General features: G+C 46.3%; 1 protein-coding gene across 1 annotated transcript in view; it reads right to left on the reverse strand.

The window, feature by feature from the left end:
* Positions 1–16,514, reverse strand: part of LOC144769723 (phospholipase A2 inhibitor and Ly6/PLAUR domain-containing protein-like) — a 56,865-nt gene that overhangs the window by 19,224 nt on the left and 21,127 nt on the right. The window contains exons 2-3 of the mRNA XM_078653904.1: positions 8,923–9,070; positions 6,312–6,461 (exon numbers count right to left, since the gene is read on the reverse strand). Coding sequence (XP_078510030.1) covers positions 6,312–6,461; positions 8,923–9,070 — 298 coding nt within the window. The remainder of the gene's footprint in view (positions 1–6,311; positions 6,462–8,922; positions 9,071–16,514) is intronic.

The raw sequence follows: 16,514 nt of genomic DNA on the forward strand, positions 1-16,514 counted from the left end.
GTGCTTGATCTTTTGCTGATAATGTTGAATTTCAAAAATGTTTAAATGTACAGGATGAATGTGCGTGACCCTGGAAGGTGTGAGAGGCTCGAGAATAGTCATACCTAAGAGCCTAATATAGCACGTCATTGAACTAACCCAAGAAGGACATTGTGGCATGTAGCCATCAATAGAGTTCTAAGACACCGAGTGTGGTTCCCACTTCTAGATGAGCAAGTTGTGAGGGAACTAAAAGATTATTATCTTCGCAACTGCCTTTCCCCAAAAGTGAGCAGCATCCTTTGACAATGTCTGACCTTCCTGCACAGGCTTTGGAAAGAGTTGCATTTGATTTCTTTGGGCCCCTAGGAAACAGACATGTCATGGTAGTCATTGATGAATATTAACACTTTCCTTTAGTAGAGGAGATATCATCATAACTCATGACAAAGTAATCAAGTGGCTCGATGAGATCTTTGCCGCATGAGGTATCCCCGCCCTTCTCAGATCTGACAATGGTCTGTCTTTCAATAGCAAAGTATTCAAGGAGTTTCTAGCCAGACTAAATGTCAAGCATCAAAACAGTACACCTCTGTGTCCCCAAGCCAATGCTATTGTGGAATGGGTACTTTAATGAGCATTGATGGAGGGGATTTAGTTCAACCAAACCCTGTGTTAAGCCCTCTGTGGGTATTGTTCAACTCCTCACTCCACAACTGGTCCGAGTCCTGCCACCTTGCTATTTGGGAGTGCCATCGAAAACACACTGCCACAGGGGACAATAGACTGATCCTTGAATGCTGACAAGATTTGGGTCACAGACACTTCTTGAAATTGCTAAATGGAAACATATGCTGATCGTTGTCGATTAGCCCAGGAAACAGTTTTCAATGAAGGTGTCTTGGTCCTGGTCTAGCAGAGACAAAAGCAAAAAACAGACACTCTGTTTGCTGTCGATCCCCTAACAATCCAGATCAAGCATCAGAACATGTTCCATCAGTGCATGGTCAGAGTACCTCATACCACTTGACCTGGCTGACTAGTGCGAGCACCCCAATGACTTATTGAAGAAAATATATTGTGAATGCTGTTTATACTTTTTATTTCACAAAGTTTAAGATGTAGTGTCATGAGACTGTGTCCTATCGCCGACTTCATCAGCACGCATGCACTGACTTCCACCAACTACATCCTTCTCGGAGACCTGATCTTCCACCTGGAAAACAACAGCGACAGCAACTCCTCCCCCCTGATAGACAACCTCGCCAACCTCGGAATGGAACAGCTTGTCACATCGCCGACCCACATCGCCGGACACACGCTCGACGCCATCTTCTCCTAAAGCCCACAAGTCTCCTTCAGCCACGTCTCCGAACACACCTGGACCGACCACCACTGTATCCACTTCACCTTCCGGAAACCGGTCGCACATCACTGCGCCCTACAGATCCCCCGTCGCTGCTGGGGCAGAATCACGGAAGTAGATCTACAGACAAACCTCGCACTCAACCCACCGACCAACCCCTCCAACCCCGACGATGGCACGCGCACCTTCAGATGATGGATGGACGACTGCGCCAACACATTATCCCCGCTGAAAAAACAAACACTCAAAAACACCAGCAAGGGAGCCAACTGGTTCACCCCGGAACTCCTAGCGTCCAAGAGCACCTGCCAGAAGTTGGAGAACATATGGCAAAGCGAGAAGTTGCTTGGCAGCCGCGCAGCCCTCAAAAACGCTATCCTCAATCACCACCACCTCATCAAGACCGCCAAGAGGACCTCCTTCAAAGACTGCCTCAATAACTACGCAAACAACAGCAAGGAGCTCTTCAACGTCGAGAAGGAACTCTCCAATCCCAGCTCCAACGCCAATGACATCCCGCCGTCGCAAGCCCTGTGTGACTCCCTCGCCACCTTTTTCCACCGCAAGATCGCTGACTTCCACAACATCTTCAAGCCCTGGATGACCCCTACAGGCCCCAACACGCAGGAACTACCACACCTCACTGACTACGACCCCCTGACAACATGGGCCAATGAGATCATCGAAGACACAATCAAGACCATGGGCACAATCCACTCTGGCTCACCTTCTGACCATTTTCCACACCACATCTTCCACAAAGCCGGCAGCTTCATCGCACCTTACCTACACAGCATCATTACACAACATCATCAACCTCTCCTTCGAGACTGCGACCTTCCCTGAGAGCTGGAAACACGCCGAGATCAACGCCCTACTGAAGAAACACAAGGCAGACCTGAGCGAACTGAAAAACTTCTGGCCCATCTCCCTGCTTCCGTTCCCAGCTAAGGTCATCGAGAAGATAGTCAACATCTAGCTCACCCGCTACCTTGAAGACAACAGCATTCTGGACCCCTCCCAGTCAGGTTTCCGCAGCAACCACAGCAACGAGACAGCCCTCATCGACACCACAGACAACATCAGGGCCCTGTTGGACAACAGCGAGATGGCGGCCCTCATCCTCCTAGACCTCCCCGCCACCTTCGACACCGCCTGCCACAGCACACTACACACACAACTCCACCACGCAGGGATCCAAGACAAGGCCCTGGACTGGACATCCTCCTTCCTCTCCGGCAGAACCCAGAGAGTCTGCCTCCCCATTCCGATCCGAAGCCCCCAAGATCATCTGCGGCGTCCCGCAGGGATTCTCCCTCAGCCTGATGCTGTTCAACGTCTACATGGCGCCTCTCACACGCATCGCCCGACAGCACAACCTTAACATTCTCTACTACGCCGATGACAGGCAACTGATCCTCTCCCTCACCAAGGACCCCCTCACCACCAAATCCAACCTCCACCAGGGAATGAAGACCGTCGTCCAATGGATGGAGCAAGACAAGACGGAGATCCGCATCGTCTGGCTCAGCACGGGACGATTCCTGGTGGCCCGCATCACTGGGGACATCCCCCTCACCCACCACCAACGCACACAATCTGGGAGTCATCCTCGACTCGAAACTCACCATGACCAAACAAGTCAACGCTGTCTCTTCCACTTGTTTCAACACCCTCTATATGCTCCGCAAGATCTACAGATGGATCCCGACAGACACAGGGAAAACAGTCATCCAGGCTCCGGTCAGCAGCAGACTCGACTACGGAAACGCCCTCTACACTGGAGCCCCGACCAAGCTCATCAACAGGCTTTAAAGAATCCAGAATGCCTCTGCACACCTGATCCTCGATGTCCCGCGGCGCAAACACATCACCCCCCACCTGAGGAACCTGCACTGGCCCCCTGTTGACAAAGCTCCTTCAAGCTCCTGATCCACGCACACAAGGCACTCCACAAGACCGGCCCAGCCTATCTCAACAGCCGACTCTCTTTCAACGTACCCAACAGGAAACTCCGCTCCGCAGACCTCTCCCTGGCACCGTCCCACACATCTGTAAAACCACAGCCGGAGGAAAACCTTCTCCCACCGCGCCGCCAAGACCTGGAACACCCTCCCCCTCATCCTATGACAAACCGAAGACCTTCTATCCTTCAGGAGACAACTCAAGACCTGGCTATTTGACCAGTAGCAACAGCACCCCCTTCCTACCCTCCCTTCAGCGCCTTGAAACCCTTGTGTGTATGTAGTGCGCTTTGCAAATTATTTGATTGATTGATTGATTGATGTAGGACCCTTGCTGTTCTTGGCACACTCATGAAAGGAATTGTGTAAATTGCTAGGAGGTTATTAATGGTTATAATGTAATCAAAGTGCAGTGTGTGATCTATGCGGAAGAATAAACACAACTGTGTGTGTGTGTGTCATCCCAATCCCGCTCTTCCGTGTGACATTTGAGCCTCATTGAGCCTCTTCTGGGACAACATACTCTACCTGATGGGTGCCCCTGATTCCCACGCCAACCCAGCTACCTGCACAGAACAACCAGTTGCTAGACAACCGGCTGGCCACCACTCCTCTCAGCGTATGACACTAGCGCATCGTAGGCTCTCCCCCAGACCAGACCACCACCCCGCCCACCTCACCAGGCTACTTAAGACCAGCTGCTTCACGGCAGCACCAAAGGCAAGCCCATCTTTGCCTGTGTGTGCCACCACCGTGCCCAGTGGGAGAACCTCTGGCTCACCGATCATCCACCACTACTCCAGCTCCACTCCCCGAGGAATGGATCCAGGATGCTGCAGCACCCTCTACTTCACCTGCTCATCCAAAGAAACCAAAGAAGATTTAAACTGCCTCCACTGCAACTTCACCTGCAAATCCACTGAACCACATGCCCCTACAAAGACCACAAACCACCAGCCCAACCAACAATACATGCTACTCAACGTCCACTCCCTGACCAAGCACCCCAATAAACTCTGGGACACCACCACCAGCCCCAAGTGTTACTCACAGAGACTTGGCTCAAGGACTCCACAGTCCCTGGTGCAGCTACTGCCACTCCAACCAGCTACAAAACGACTAATAGAGACTGGCCAGGCAGGTCTGAAGGAGGAATTTCAGTAATCCACAAGGACACCATCAGGTTCACCGCTTGTTCTGATGATCCCCTCTCACCCGACATGGAACACCTCAACTACCACCTACATACCAATGCCAAATTAACCGTCAGAGGTACACACACCTACAGACCACCAGGACCCCGACCGCCCTTCTGCAACACCGTTTCTGAAATCATTGTCCTCATGTCCCGCTCTACATCCTGACAGACTGGACACCTCACTGCACAAAAGCACAACAGCTACTATATCCTCCAACCATTTTGGAGCTCTGACCAGCATCCACTCCCCCACACCTTCAACCTCGGACACAAAGTAATCAGACCCTACTCACCAACATAAACAACTCGATGTCCAGCTCCACTGCCTTCCCAGAAACCTGGAAGCACGCTGAAGTGAAATTCCTTCTGAAGAATCCCACAGTGGAACTATCCAACCTCAAGAACAACCACCCCATATTGCTCATCCCCTTCCCAGCAAAGGTAGTGAGAAAGCCTTCAACAGGCAACTCACAGACTACCTGGATTCCAACCACTTGCTTGACCCCTCCCAATCTGGCTTCCGCTTGAACCACAGCCCAGAAACCACCAATATAGCCACCACGGATAACATCAGAGCCATTCTTGACTACGGCAAATCAGCAGCCCTGATCCTCCATGACCTGTCAGTGGACTTTGACACCATCCCCCACCGCCCTCCCCATCCAAAGACGAGACGACATGAGAATCCATGGCAACGCCCTCAAGCTCCTATCCTCTTTTCTCACAGGACACACTCATAAAATCTGTCTCCCACTGTACACTTCTGACCCAAAGAGAATCACCTGTGGCATACCCCAGGGAACCTCACTCAACCCCACACTGTTCAATGTCTGCATGACTCCACTGGCACCCATTGCTCACAACCACAGACTCAACATAATCTCCTACACTTGGACAATACCAGAGCAAACGTCCATAAGGCTAATGACTGATGTTACTGACTGGATGAGAGCCAACTGTCTCAAACATTCAAGCCCTTCATGACACAGGACCAGAATACTTGTACAACCACCTAACCTTCCAACAGCCCACCAGAAACTTGTGGTCTGCCTCCCTGCCCCTCGCCACCGTCGTCCACATCCATCACACCCGAGGACGCCCTTTCTCCCACATTGCACCTAAAGCCTAGAACGAATTCCTCTTCCATCTCCAACCCATTACCTCCCTCGCCAAATGCAGGAGTGGACTAAAAACTGGCTGTTTGAGTAGTTCCACTTCACACAGCACCTGGATAACCCTCGGGGTGATATGCGCATGCTACACGTACTGATTGATTCATTTATTCATGTGCATGCTCTCAGGCAGGGGAGGATGGCACAGATGCAGAGCAACGCAATATTTGTCAGCATAGCGATTGAGGCCTAAGGAACTAGGGGATGATTTCACACAAGATCTACATCCTTCTCTAAAAAAACCTTCTCACAGAAGACAGTAGTAGGTACATCAGCAAACCTGCCTGCTGTGATAATCCAAGATTACCAAAGCGTTCTATAAAAGCCATAAAACCACAACTACGAAACTGCAAAGCTTTGGCAGTAAGGCGAGACAATCATGCATTATTGAATTCAACTTATCTGATGTAAATTAGAAAAAAGAGAACATGAGGGTTAGAGAGCTTGTAAAGATAGTAGGAACTAGAGATTGTTGGAAGATAGTTTGCTCACAGAAACATTGAGGCCGACCAATAAGTAATATGTAACAAGCGATCATAGCCAGGAGCCAGGAAAATATGTTGAAAATTTGGGCAGAGATAAAAGGAAGGCACATGTTAGAGAAGAGAATGTCATGAAGATCAAATACTCACATTGAAGAGGATTTTTGTTGCAGCCATTAGTTTGGCAGACTTCAATTTTCAGCTGATAAAAGCTTTGTCTTGCTGCACTCCTGTATATGGTGTTCTTCTTTCTCGATACTGAGCAATTCTTGAAGGAAGTAAAAACTGAGCCCACACCCCCTGGATATCAAAAGAAGAACACAAATAGCATTTGTATGCAATTCAGACTGCCAAATCAACCTCAGGGCATCACCTTCCATGGCCAAATTCCATGGCCATCATAAGAGGCAGACTGTTTCTGATATCGACACACAAACCTCAAGATGAGACCAGAACATGATAGCAAATGTGTCTCAGGTAGAGAATTTGCTTTTTATCATGTCACATACTCCTTCAGGGTGAAAAGTCCAGTGCAGAGTCCTCCTCATTCAAAAATGCCATTGCTCATTCAAAACACCCAAATGTATAGTTCTTGTGAGTGTGTTTTGGAAACAGACGTAATCCGGTGCATGATATTTTATGTGATGGGTGACACCTTTCTTTCTATTCTCATTGGTTACCTTCTTCTGCTTTCTTTTCACTTTGAACTATGAGGGTATCGCACATTGGAGCCCCTGAAAAGTTGAAAGACAGCTCACATGTACTACTGTACGCTCAGGACTCAAAGTGGCTTTCTTTGTCAACCTGCTCTGTAGTTGTCATCATCAACATTAGTATCAATGTCCGATTGATGTGATATTCTACTGATAGCTACCAAGATGGTGCATATGATCACTAGCAGATGTCCCTGATAAGATGGCTGCCACAAACAGCAGACAGGGAACACAGGTGATCAAAAACAAAACAAAACTGAATTAAAAAAGTTCTGACACACATTGCTACCCACTCATAAATATGATAAAAACCTGTACACAACTGAAAACACATATGCACGAGCAAAGGCACTTCCAATTTTGCAATATACATTAGATGTAATGCTTAGTTCTCTAGATTTCTATCCAGAACATTGGAGAAAGCAGAGAAAATAAGGATCAAAAATACTCCACCACGATCCATTATTCTTACTCTCATTGACTAGAGGATCAAAATGCATCATCTTAGATCAAAAGCAACAGTACATCCTCCACGTACGGTGATGTCCAGATGTCACTGTTGCGAAATAATAATTTTCATTAGAAAAATCGTATTTTACTGCACAGGTTAGTTCAGTTATCATATCCAATACATTTTGAATAGTGCATGTTTAAATATTGTGCACAACAATTTGTTTTCATTTAGTTTTCGATAAATCATTGAAATTCAGCTCCAGCCACAGTTTACCTCTGCACTTGAAGTAAGAACTGATGTGCTTCTGCAACGTTGCAAGAATATGAGCTAAACATCAGTTTATGTACTAGTAATGTTGCACAGTGTATTGTAGTAAGTTGCATTACCCATGTTTCTGTCCAGTGAATATTGTTTTAGCAGTTGTTTTGAAAATGAGCAGTTGTATTGGTTTAATGCACACGCTACATTTTAGAGTTACCTTACTACATGCTATGAGATTATGTGCGTATTTGTTATCAACATTCTAAATGCTGAGAAAGTCTTCTACCAGTCGTAAGAGATTACATATTTAGAAGCCTGGAAAAAGTAGGAATGGGCCAGTAATATCTGAAAACCAAAATGGCTGAACAATTGCACGGAGAATTATTATTCTGAAATATTTGGAGATTCTAAGAGTTGCATGTTGCAAAATATGTGGTAATATTTAAATCTAGAGTATTGGTTACATTACACTAGATACATTGTTTACCAGAGCTTGGAGGCAAGGTAACAATGGAAAATGTTGAGCTATCGATTTGAAATCAGTAAACGTCACAATATAAGGTGGAAGTGAAGAACTTGATTCGAAATAAATTAATAAGGAAAAATAATATTTAGCATGCAGCTGAGAAGAACTAGGCATTCTAGATAAAACACAGCTATCCTCAGAGACTGATGTACATTATGCAATAGGTAGAAAAATATATTTTCACCACAGGCCTGTGCCTCTGAGACGCTGGGTTTAGTATTGATGTGGTGCAGTTGAGTGGACCCCACCTAGAGCTCAGCAATAAGGGAGGCTGACATGATGAAGCACTAGCCTGACATGGAACTGACTCTGCACCCAGCCCTTCAATTCTTGCAGCAGCCCTGGTATGCTTGCTCATTGCCTGTTCACCTCTGATTAGTCACATGCTCATTTGTCCAAGAGCTAACTGCATAAGCGTCATCTTGACCAACAACTAGAATGGTATTTTGTAGAGCTCAGCTACTGACAGCATGGAAAGGCATGGAAGAAAGATATGGTTTGTTCCTCAAGGTTGCTCCTGTACTGGGAAGAATATGCTGTTTTCCTGACGTGATTGATAGTACCAGGAGGGAGTTGTTTTGCATTTAATGAATGCACATCTGTCTTTCTTGCTTGAGAACCAAGATGCTGTGTCATTTTCTGATGCTGGGAAAGGCTGAATCTATCTGTTCCTAGAGTGTTTGTGTCAGACATTGCATGAGCAGCAGCACAATGTGCGTCATTTCTTTCAATCCTGCTAATTAATTTTTGTTAAGACCTGAGCATAGACATAATACCATGAGGATCCCTCAACTATCTGGCACCTACCACGGTTGTACTCACTGACTGCAGACAGGCAGCCTTCCACATTCGTGGGACAGGTCACCAGCTCACCAGAGCATCTCTTATTGGCTAGGTCCAAGCAGTATTCACACTTAATAGCATTTCCTGAAAAATATAATAAGAATAACAAATACTATTAATAAGAATAATACCAATACTACCAATCATAAAAATAATAATAATTGGACATGAAATGCACTATGACTAAAGGTTTCCATCAAGTGTCCCAGGGTTTGAGTCATATATTTAAAAGGATTGATATCCTCTCAGGGCTCTTTGTCAGGTGGTTCAGGTTTAAATGGACAACCTGTGCACAATCCCATCTGGTCTTTCACTTCATCCACTCTCTTCTTTATATTTTGTTTAATGGGGTGGATGAAGGTGATACTTTCCCTTGTCTGCGTGGACTGTTATGCTGCATGGCTGAGGTTAGTGAGAGACACAACAGTGCAACAAGACCTGTGGAGGGCAACATGTGAGTTATAATAAAGGAGGGCAAACTCTCCACCACACTCCTAGCTTGACGACTGTCCTGCACACCTCTTTACCCCGAATGTGCTGCTGCCCCCAAAAGCCATAATGACCAGTGGTGTTAGAAAGTATTGATACACAAGACATTGGTCAGATAGGAGGTGCTGCATGAAGAAAGAAGACTTATCAGGTGTTTTTTTTAATTTTGCAAATAAGGTTCACCTTAGTGTACATACTATGAAAGTGAACATGTGATTCATTCACTCCCTGTGCTGTGATAGTGGGAACAGATCATTTATTTTCTATGGATGTGAGTGGTGTTTCTTCTGCTACTTGGAGGGGAAGAGCAGAACAATGTACATCTCTTGTCACCTCCACCAGGCATTTCTCTTCCACTGCTGTGTTAACACCACTTCCTATAGGGGAGATTGGCCACCAGTAGCACATTTTGAAGAACAATGGGCTGTGCCAGACACCACTGCACTGGGGTGTGTGAATGCTGAATGGGCATCACCAAGGCCACTACATGGTATGTGTATTTAACTTCTTAGGGCCCAGGCCTTCACTTCCTCCCTACCTTTTCAGCAAGGGGAATGGATGAGGGTGGGATGCATGGCACTATAATGGGCTTAGATAAGATCCTTAGCTGAAAAGAGACTCTTTTTAGGAAATTATAAAACACAACAGTAAAGAATGCCTCTGTTCTTTTGAACATCACATAGCAGGTATATTTATAAATCACATGTCCACCCCTTGGAGTGCTTTGGTGCTGAGTAACAAGGGTTCATTATTACCTTGCTTAATGGTACTTATTTGTTGCCCTCATCAGGATCTATATTATTCTCTAGGGCCCATTAATTAATTCTTAACAATTTCCCCACTAATCTTTAGCAAAGGACACACACAAGAGAACATATTATTATTATTACGTTTTTCCTAAGCTCCCCATGTTTAGAGCCCCTGTATCTGTGCAGCACCCTCCAGTCCACCAAACTCCCCACACCTGCCTCAACATGACTCTAGAGCTCATGACACTCTCCACTGGCCTTCAGGGCCCACAGCCCCCCCAATTTACACTTGTACATTTCTGCATTCATCCTGCAAGTGGTGTTTCCACTAGAGATAGTAGAACTCACTAACATAGAGTAGGAATGTGCTGGACCTCGATTACCCAGGAATTCGAGTCCCATTGCTGAGTGGGAAGACCGTAGTTGATGCTGAATCAAATCAGAGGCGAGGGTTGGAGCGTGGAGGGTTGAACGTGGAACGTGGAGCACAGAGCATCTCACGGACCACAGCTTGCTGTCTACACTGTGGCCCACAACCTACATAGACCATGGTGGGACTAGCTAGACTGGTCTGACTGAGCACTGGGACTGGTACAGCGGTGCAGCTCCATTTTCTACAGCACATTCTCACCATACTACCCTTTCACCTGCACGCCACACGCCAATTGGTGCTCCTGCCTATTACTTGCAGCTACAGGCAGTGCATCACCCAATGGCCTGTGATGGCTAGTGAGGCAGGTGAAGCTGCAACTCCTGTGTCCCCTTCTCTGCACGATCCTGCCCAGCCCCAGTCTCACTTGCACAACCAACAAGGACAGAGTGGGGCAAAACAGGTATGGGATCCAAGGCATGAGAGGTGAGAGGTGCACACAAAAGCACAAGCAGCAGGCCCCACTTAATTTAACTTCAGCTCTCACAAGTCCTTCTGGTCCCAGATTAGACCTGCATCAGTCTTTCAATCTTTCCTATGGGATTTATATTTCAGGCAGACAGGATATCCGTCACCGTTGTGACAGAATAACCCATCCGCCGAGTTCTAAATCGGCCCAATGTTTTCGAAGCGCCCGTAAGATGGCCTTGAAATTGGACTAGGTTTGGATCCCATCTATATAGACAACTGCACACAATCAATAAATTACCATAGGGCCTCATTTATAAAATACTGAAAGGCTTCAGGTGCATTCCAGAGTCCGAATGGAAAGGCAAGGTAATTTTAACAGACCAAATGTGGTTCAGGAAGCTGTCTTACACTCATCACCCTCTCCGACTGATAACAGATGGTAAGCACCCAACTGATCTAGCTTGGTGTAAATATATGCCTTCTTGAATTGATAAGGTATTGTGAAGATTAGGGGACGAGGGTACCTGTTCTTAATAATGATTTAATTCAGGCCTTGTAATCTAAGCAGGTTCTGAGTTTCCCATATTGCTTCACAATTAAAAACAGTGGATAGGATGACAGACACTGTAAGGGCGGTGAAAAACCTATTGCCAACATTTCTTCAAGGTACTGGCACAAATGGATGTAGTTATATCTTGCAATCGAATGGATGATGCGGTGGAAGAGTTGTGGCCATATCTCTTTATCAAACACATCTCCAATTTCCTGGTATTGTTACAAGAGTTTGAAATAGCTTAAAAAAACAGAAGACAGGAGATGTTTGGCAGTTTATGTAATTAAACATTACAGCCCGGAGAACAGTTATAGGCACAAGGTCTTAGAACTGTCCTAATTTATAATCGGTGTCTGTCTTTCTTTTATTCAACACATGATGGGTTCTAAAAGTTTCTGGTATACTATATATGGTAAGCAATGTTGGTTTCTGTGTTTCAAGTCGCAAATTTATTGTCAAATAGTTATCAAAGGTGGGACTAGACCTCACGTGGACACAATATGGCCAATGCATACGGTGTCCAGATGTCCGGCATGGGAAGCAATATGATCACTGCATGTGCTAGGTCCTGATTGGCTATGAGTTCCTAACTCATGTGGCATCTGACTTTTCCTGGTATTTTAGGTGTGTACGTACCCCTCCAGCCATGTGTGCTTTATTGAAGCAATTTCCCTTGACCCTTGTAATGATGCTGCGCCTATCTGTGAGATTGATCAAGAGTTTCCCTCCTAAGCCACACACTTTCTCCCCATGCCCTATCAATCAGCAATCCTGGCCTTGGTCCCAGTGCCTGCTTGACTACATATATTTTCTAATAGAGGTTGATGTGGAGTTTACAACCGGCAATATTTCATTTTCATCGAAGAATGCATCGATTTCCATATTAACATTGCCCCCTCTAGTTGATTCTTCAACTACACTACCTAACCCATGCATTTTGACACTTTCTTGGGGACGCTGAGTTCTGGGGGATCCTGTTGTTGTTTGGGACCACACCTTCCAGATATCCCTGGCACAAGAGGAGGAGGAACCTACAACCAGCCACCACCCACAAAGCTTGCTGCGCTATAAAAGTGCTTTAAAATCTCCCACAATGCTGGATGTGCCTGGGAAAAGCCTGGGCCAAGGGTGTGCCGTCCAGCACCAGTAAGTGACAGGAAGATGCATTGGCAGGGCCACCTCCCTTAGGTTCTACATTCATGAATCCCCAAGTAGATGAATGGTCCCTTTGTACTTTGCCCATGGTGTTAACATCATTTTAGGTGCTTGCCTGGCTAATGATGCACCGTCAGTGTTGTGATTATGCTTGGCAAATTTGGGAAAGGTTCGACCAAGGCAGAGCTGTCAATAATGACATATTGCCGCGACTCAGATGCCTTCAACACCACAGCTCACCTTCTTTCCCACAAACTCTGTTTCCTTTTGACTCTGACTCAGTGAACTTGAGTTCCAGACAAACTTTCCTTTTAAAACAGATTACACTGCCTCGCTTCAGCTGCTCTATTTTGCTTTCTTTTTTCTTTTTAGTGTACCTCACTGCAAATGCGGTGACACTACCAAGATTCAAGTTTATTTATTTGATTTAGTTCTCTACTGAGAACAACATTTTTGTTTAAAGAAGAGATAAAAAGACATCTGTTATAAAAAATTAATAAGTGATCATTCTAGTCCAATTTTAAAAATGTAAACAGATTATAACACACAAATTCATTAGGAGGTGAATTAAGAAGCAACATTAAGCTCTGTACGGTTATACTATTTAATCTTTTTTGAATTAATTTTAGGTACCATTTTCTGGCATCTACCACTGTCGAATTAGGGCAAACAAAAAAACATGCTTCAAGTCTTGCACACCTTTGTTACAGAGGTCACATAAAGAACTGGCATTTTCATTAAGATTAAGTATGGGCAAAATCGGCAAAAAACTCTGCGAGTTTGCAAAAGTTCCTGCGAACTCGCAGATTTTTTTGCCATTTGCACAAATATGTGACCACGTGTGCCTGTAACTTTGCCAGCGCGCCAAAAGGCGCCGAGGTCCCTTGAGTGAGATGGCCATTATAGTGGGGATGGGCGGGAAGACGTTTCATACCGCTAGTGTGTGGTGGACGGGGCCAAACGGACGGGTCTTCTATGCGAGTTCACATGCATCTTGTTTATAAAACGTCAGAGATTGAGCAGAGCAGCAGATGAGGAAAAAGCAGCCTCCTGGTCACAGGAGCTACATGGGGATGGTGCTAGGGAAACTCATGGATGCAAAAATACATCTGGCACAGGACCCCAGAATCCTTCAGATATCCAAGATAGCTCTGCTGCGCGTTTTGATCCAAAGCCATTGTGATCCTGCTCAGTGGGTTCAGGCGCATGCAGCTGTTGCTGCTGCTGGACAATGTCCCATCTCATACTAAACTGCCCCGTACAGGCATATGCTGGCGCTGGGCAGTAGGGTGCAGTGGCATGTGGGTGCTGCACGCCTGGTACATGTGCATACCGTTGCCAGGGGAGACACATGTTTATTGGTGCTGTGTAGCAAGTTATGACTTTACATTTTGACTGCACCAGACAGTGGTACCACCTACACGGATCAGGAGCATCCAGGCACCAGACTTAACAGTGCAAGAGCATAATGGTGCTGTGCGGTACGGGTATATATGTACTGGGGGCAGGGGGGCACTTAGCACAATGTGTGCTCACACCCAGAGGGCTCACAGGCAATTGAGCACAAATGATTTTCACACTGAGAGGGCTCCGGGGCAGTTCAGCAGCGCGGGGGCTCAAATCCACTGGGCCCTGGGGCAGTTCAGTAGCACGGGGGCTCACAACCCCTGGGCAGCTCAGCAGCACGGGGGCTCACACCCACAGGGCTCCCGGCAGTTTAGCAGCACCACCCTCTGGTTCATCACTGCCACCCTCTGGTTCATCACTGCCACCCTCTGGTTCACCACTGCCACCCTCTGGTTCATCACTGCCACCCTCTGGTTCATAACTGCACCTTCTGGTTCATCACAGCACCCTCTGGTTCACCATTGCCACCCTCTGGTTCACCACAGCATCTACTGGTTCACCACTGCCACCCTCTGGTTTATCACTGCCACCCTCTGGTTCACCACTGCCACCCTCTAGTTCATCACAGCACCCTCTGGTTCACCACTATAGATTATGAGGAGAAAGCACACCTGCCCAGCCTCAACTGAGACAAATTAATTTGGGGCTGGTTAATGTGTTCACCACTGCCACCCTCTGGTTGAGCACTGTCACCCTATGGTTCACCACTGCCACCCTCTGGTTTATCATTGCCACCCTCTGGTTCATCACAGCAACCTCTGGTTCACCGCTGCCACCCTCTGGTTCACCACTGTCACCCTCTGGTTCATCACTGCCACCCTCTGGTTCATAACTGCACCTTCTGGTTCATCACAGCACCCTCTGGTTCACCACTGCCACCCTCTGGTTCACCACATCATCTACTGGTTCACCACTGCCACCCTCTGGTTTATCACTGCCACCCTCTGGTTCACCACTGCCACCCTCTAGTTCATCACAGCACCCTCTGGTTCACCACTATAGATTATGAGGAGAAAGTACACCTGCCCAGCCTCAACTGAGACAAATTAATTTGGGGCTGGTTAATGTGTTCACCACTGCCACCCTCTGGTTCAGCACTGTCACCCTCTGGTTCACCACTGCCACCCTCTGGTTTATCATTGCCACCTCTGGTTCACCACTGCCATCCTCTGGTTCACCACTGTCACCCTCTGGTTCATCACAGCACCCTCTGGTTCACCACTGGTGATTATGGGGAGAAAGCACACCTGCCCAGCCTCAACTGGGACAAATTAATTTGGGGCTGGTTAATGTGTTACTGAATTTGAGCTTTAAATCCACCAATTGCTTCCTTATCTGTAAGTGCTTCCTGTTGTGGTTTAATTTTTGTGACAGGAGCATTGTGCCATACTTGTAACTATTCTCTGACCCTGCTTCGAGGATCAGAGAATAGTTGCAAGTAGGCAACAAACTCTGGAGGCGCCGCTCAGGAGGCACTTACAGGGTTACATCAGGTGCCCAAGTTGAAGTTAATTTCTTTGTAACCATTTTGTAAATGGTTACAAAAAAATTAGTTTCAACTTGGGAACCTGCTATAACCCAGTAAGTGCTTCATGTACTTCAGTTTTGCAAAATCTGTTCCGCTCGCAATTTCGGGGAGTTTTCTGCAATTTCGCGAGATTCGCGGTTCGCTAATTTGCAGAAAATCTGCACATTACGCCAGCAGAACGAATTTTCCGCCCATACTTAATTAAGATTCCATTTAGAGGTAAAAGAAGCTAATGATGTTGGTAATGGCTCTAGCATATGAGCTGACTATAGAAAGCTCAAGGCACAGAGTTTGCACAGGAGCTGCTTGATGCACTTTAATCAGTTTATGAAGTATTTTCCCTTCTTTAAGTTGTATTTGTTTCCATTGTCTTATTGGGATTTATTCGAGCGCGTACAATAGAAATGTGGGATCTTGGAGGTAAACACCTTTAAAAGAGAAGAAAAATGCCTGTTGACACTACCTGTAATTTTGTTTAAATACAGTGCATAGGAGAGCTGAAGATTATATAGGTTTTATCACCAGAGGAAATACATGGCAGTGGCTACTGTTAGCATGGTTAAGAGGAGGGCTTCAGAGGTTGTGCCAGGCATAGGGAAGCAAGTGAAAATAGGGAAGAGTGCAGCAGAAAACTGCACTCTAGGCACAATTGATCACTTAATCGAGGAGGTTGAGTCAATCTTAGCTGATAAACAAAAATGGCCCCTACGTGCACTAAGGATATCTCAGCTTTTTATAAAATGCAGGAAGGAGAGTGATCCTCTGAAACTGTTGAACACAGCGCTGTTGCAGAAATAGCTCCGCATAATAAAGATCCATTAGCTTAATTGTTTT

Source organism: Lissotriton helveticus, chromosome 7 (assembly GCF_964261635.1).
Source record: "Lissotriton helveticus chromosome 7, aLisHel1.1, whole genome shotgun sequence".
NCBI lineage: Eukaryota > Metazoa > Chordata > Amphibia > Caudata > Salamandridae > Lissotriton > Lissotriton helveticus.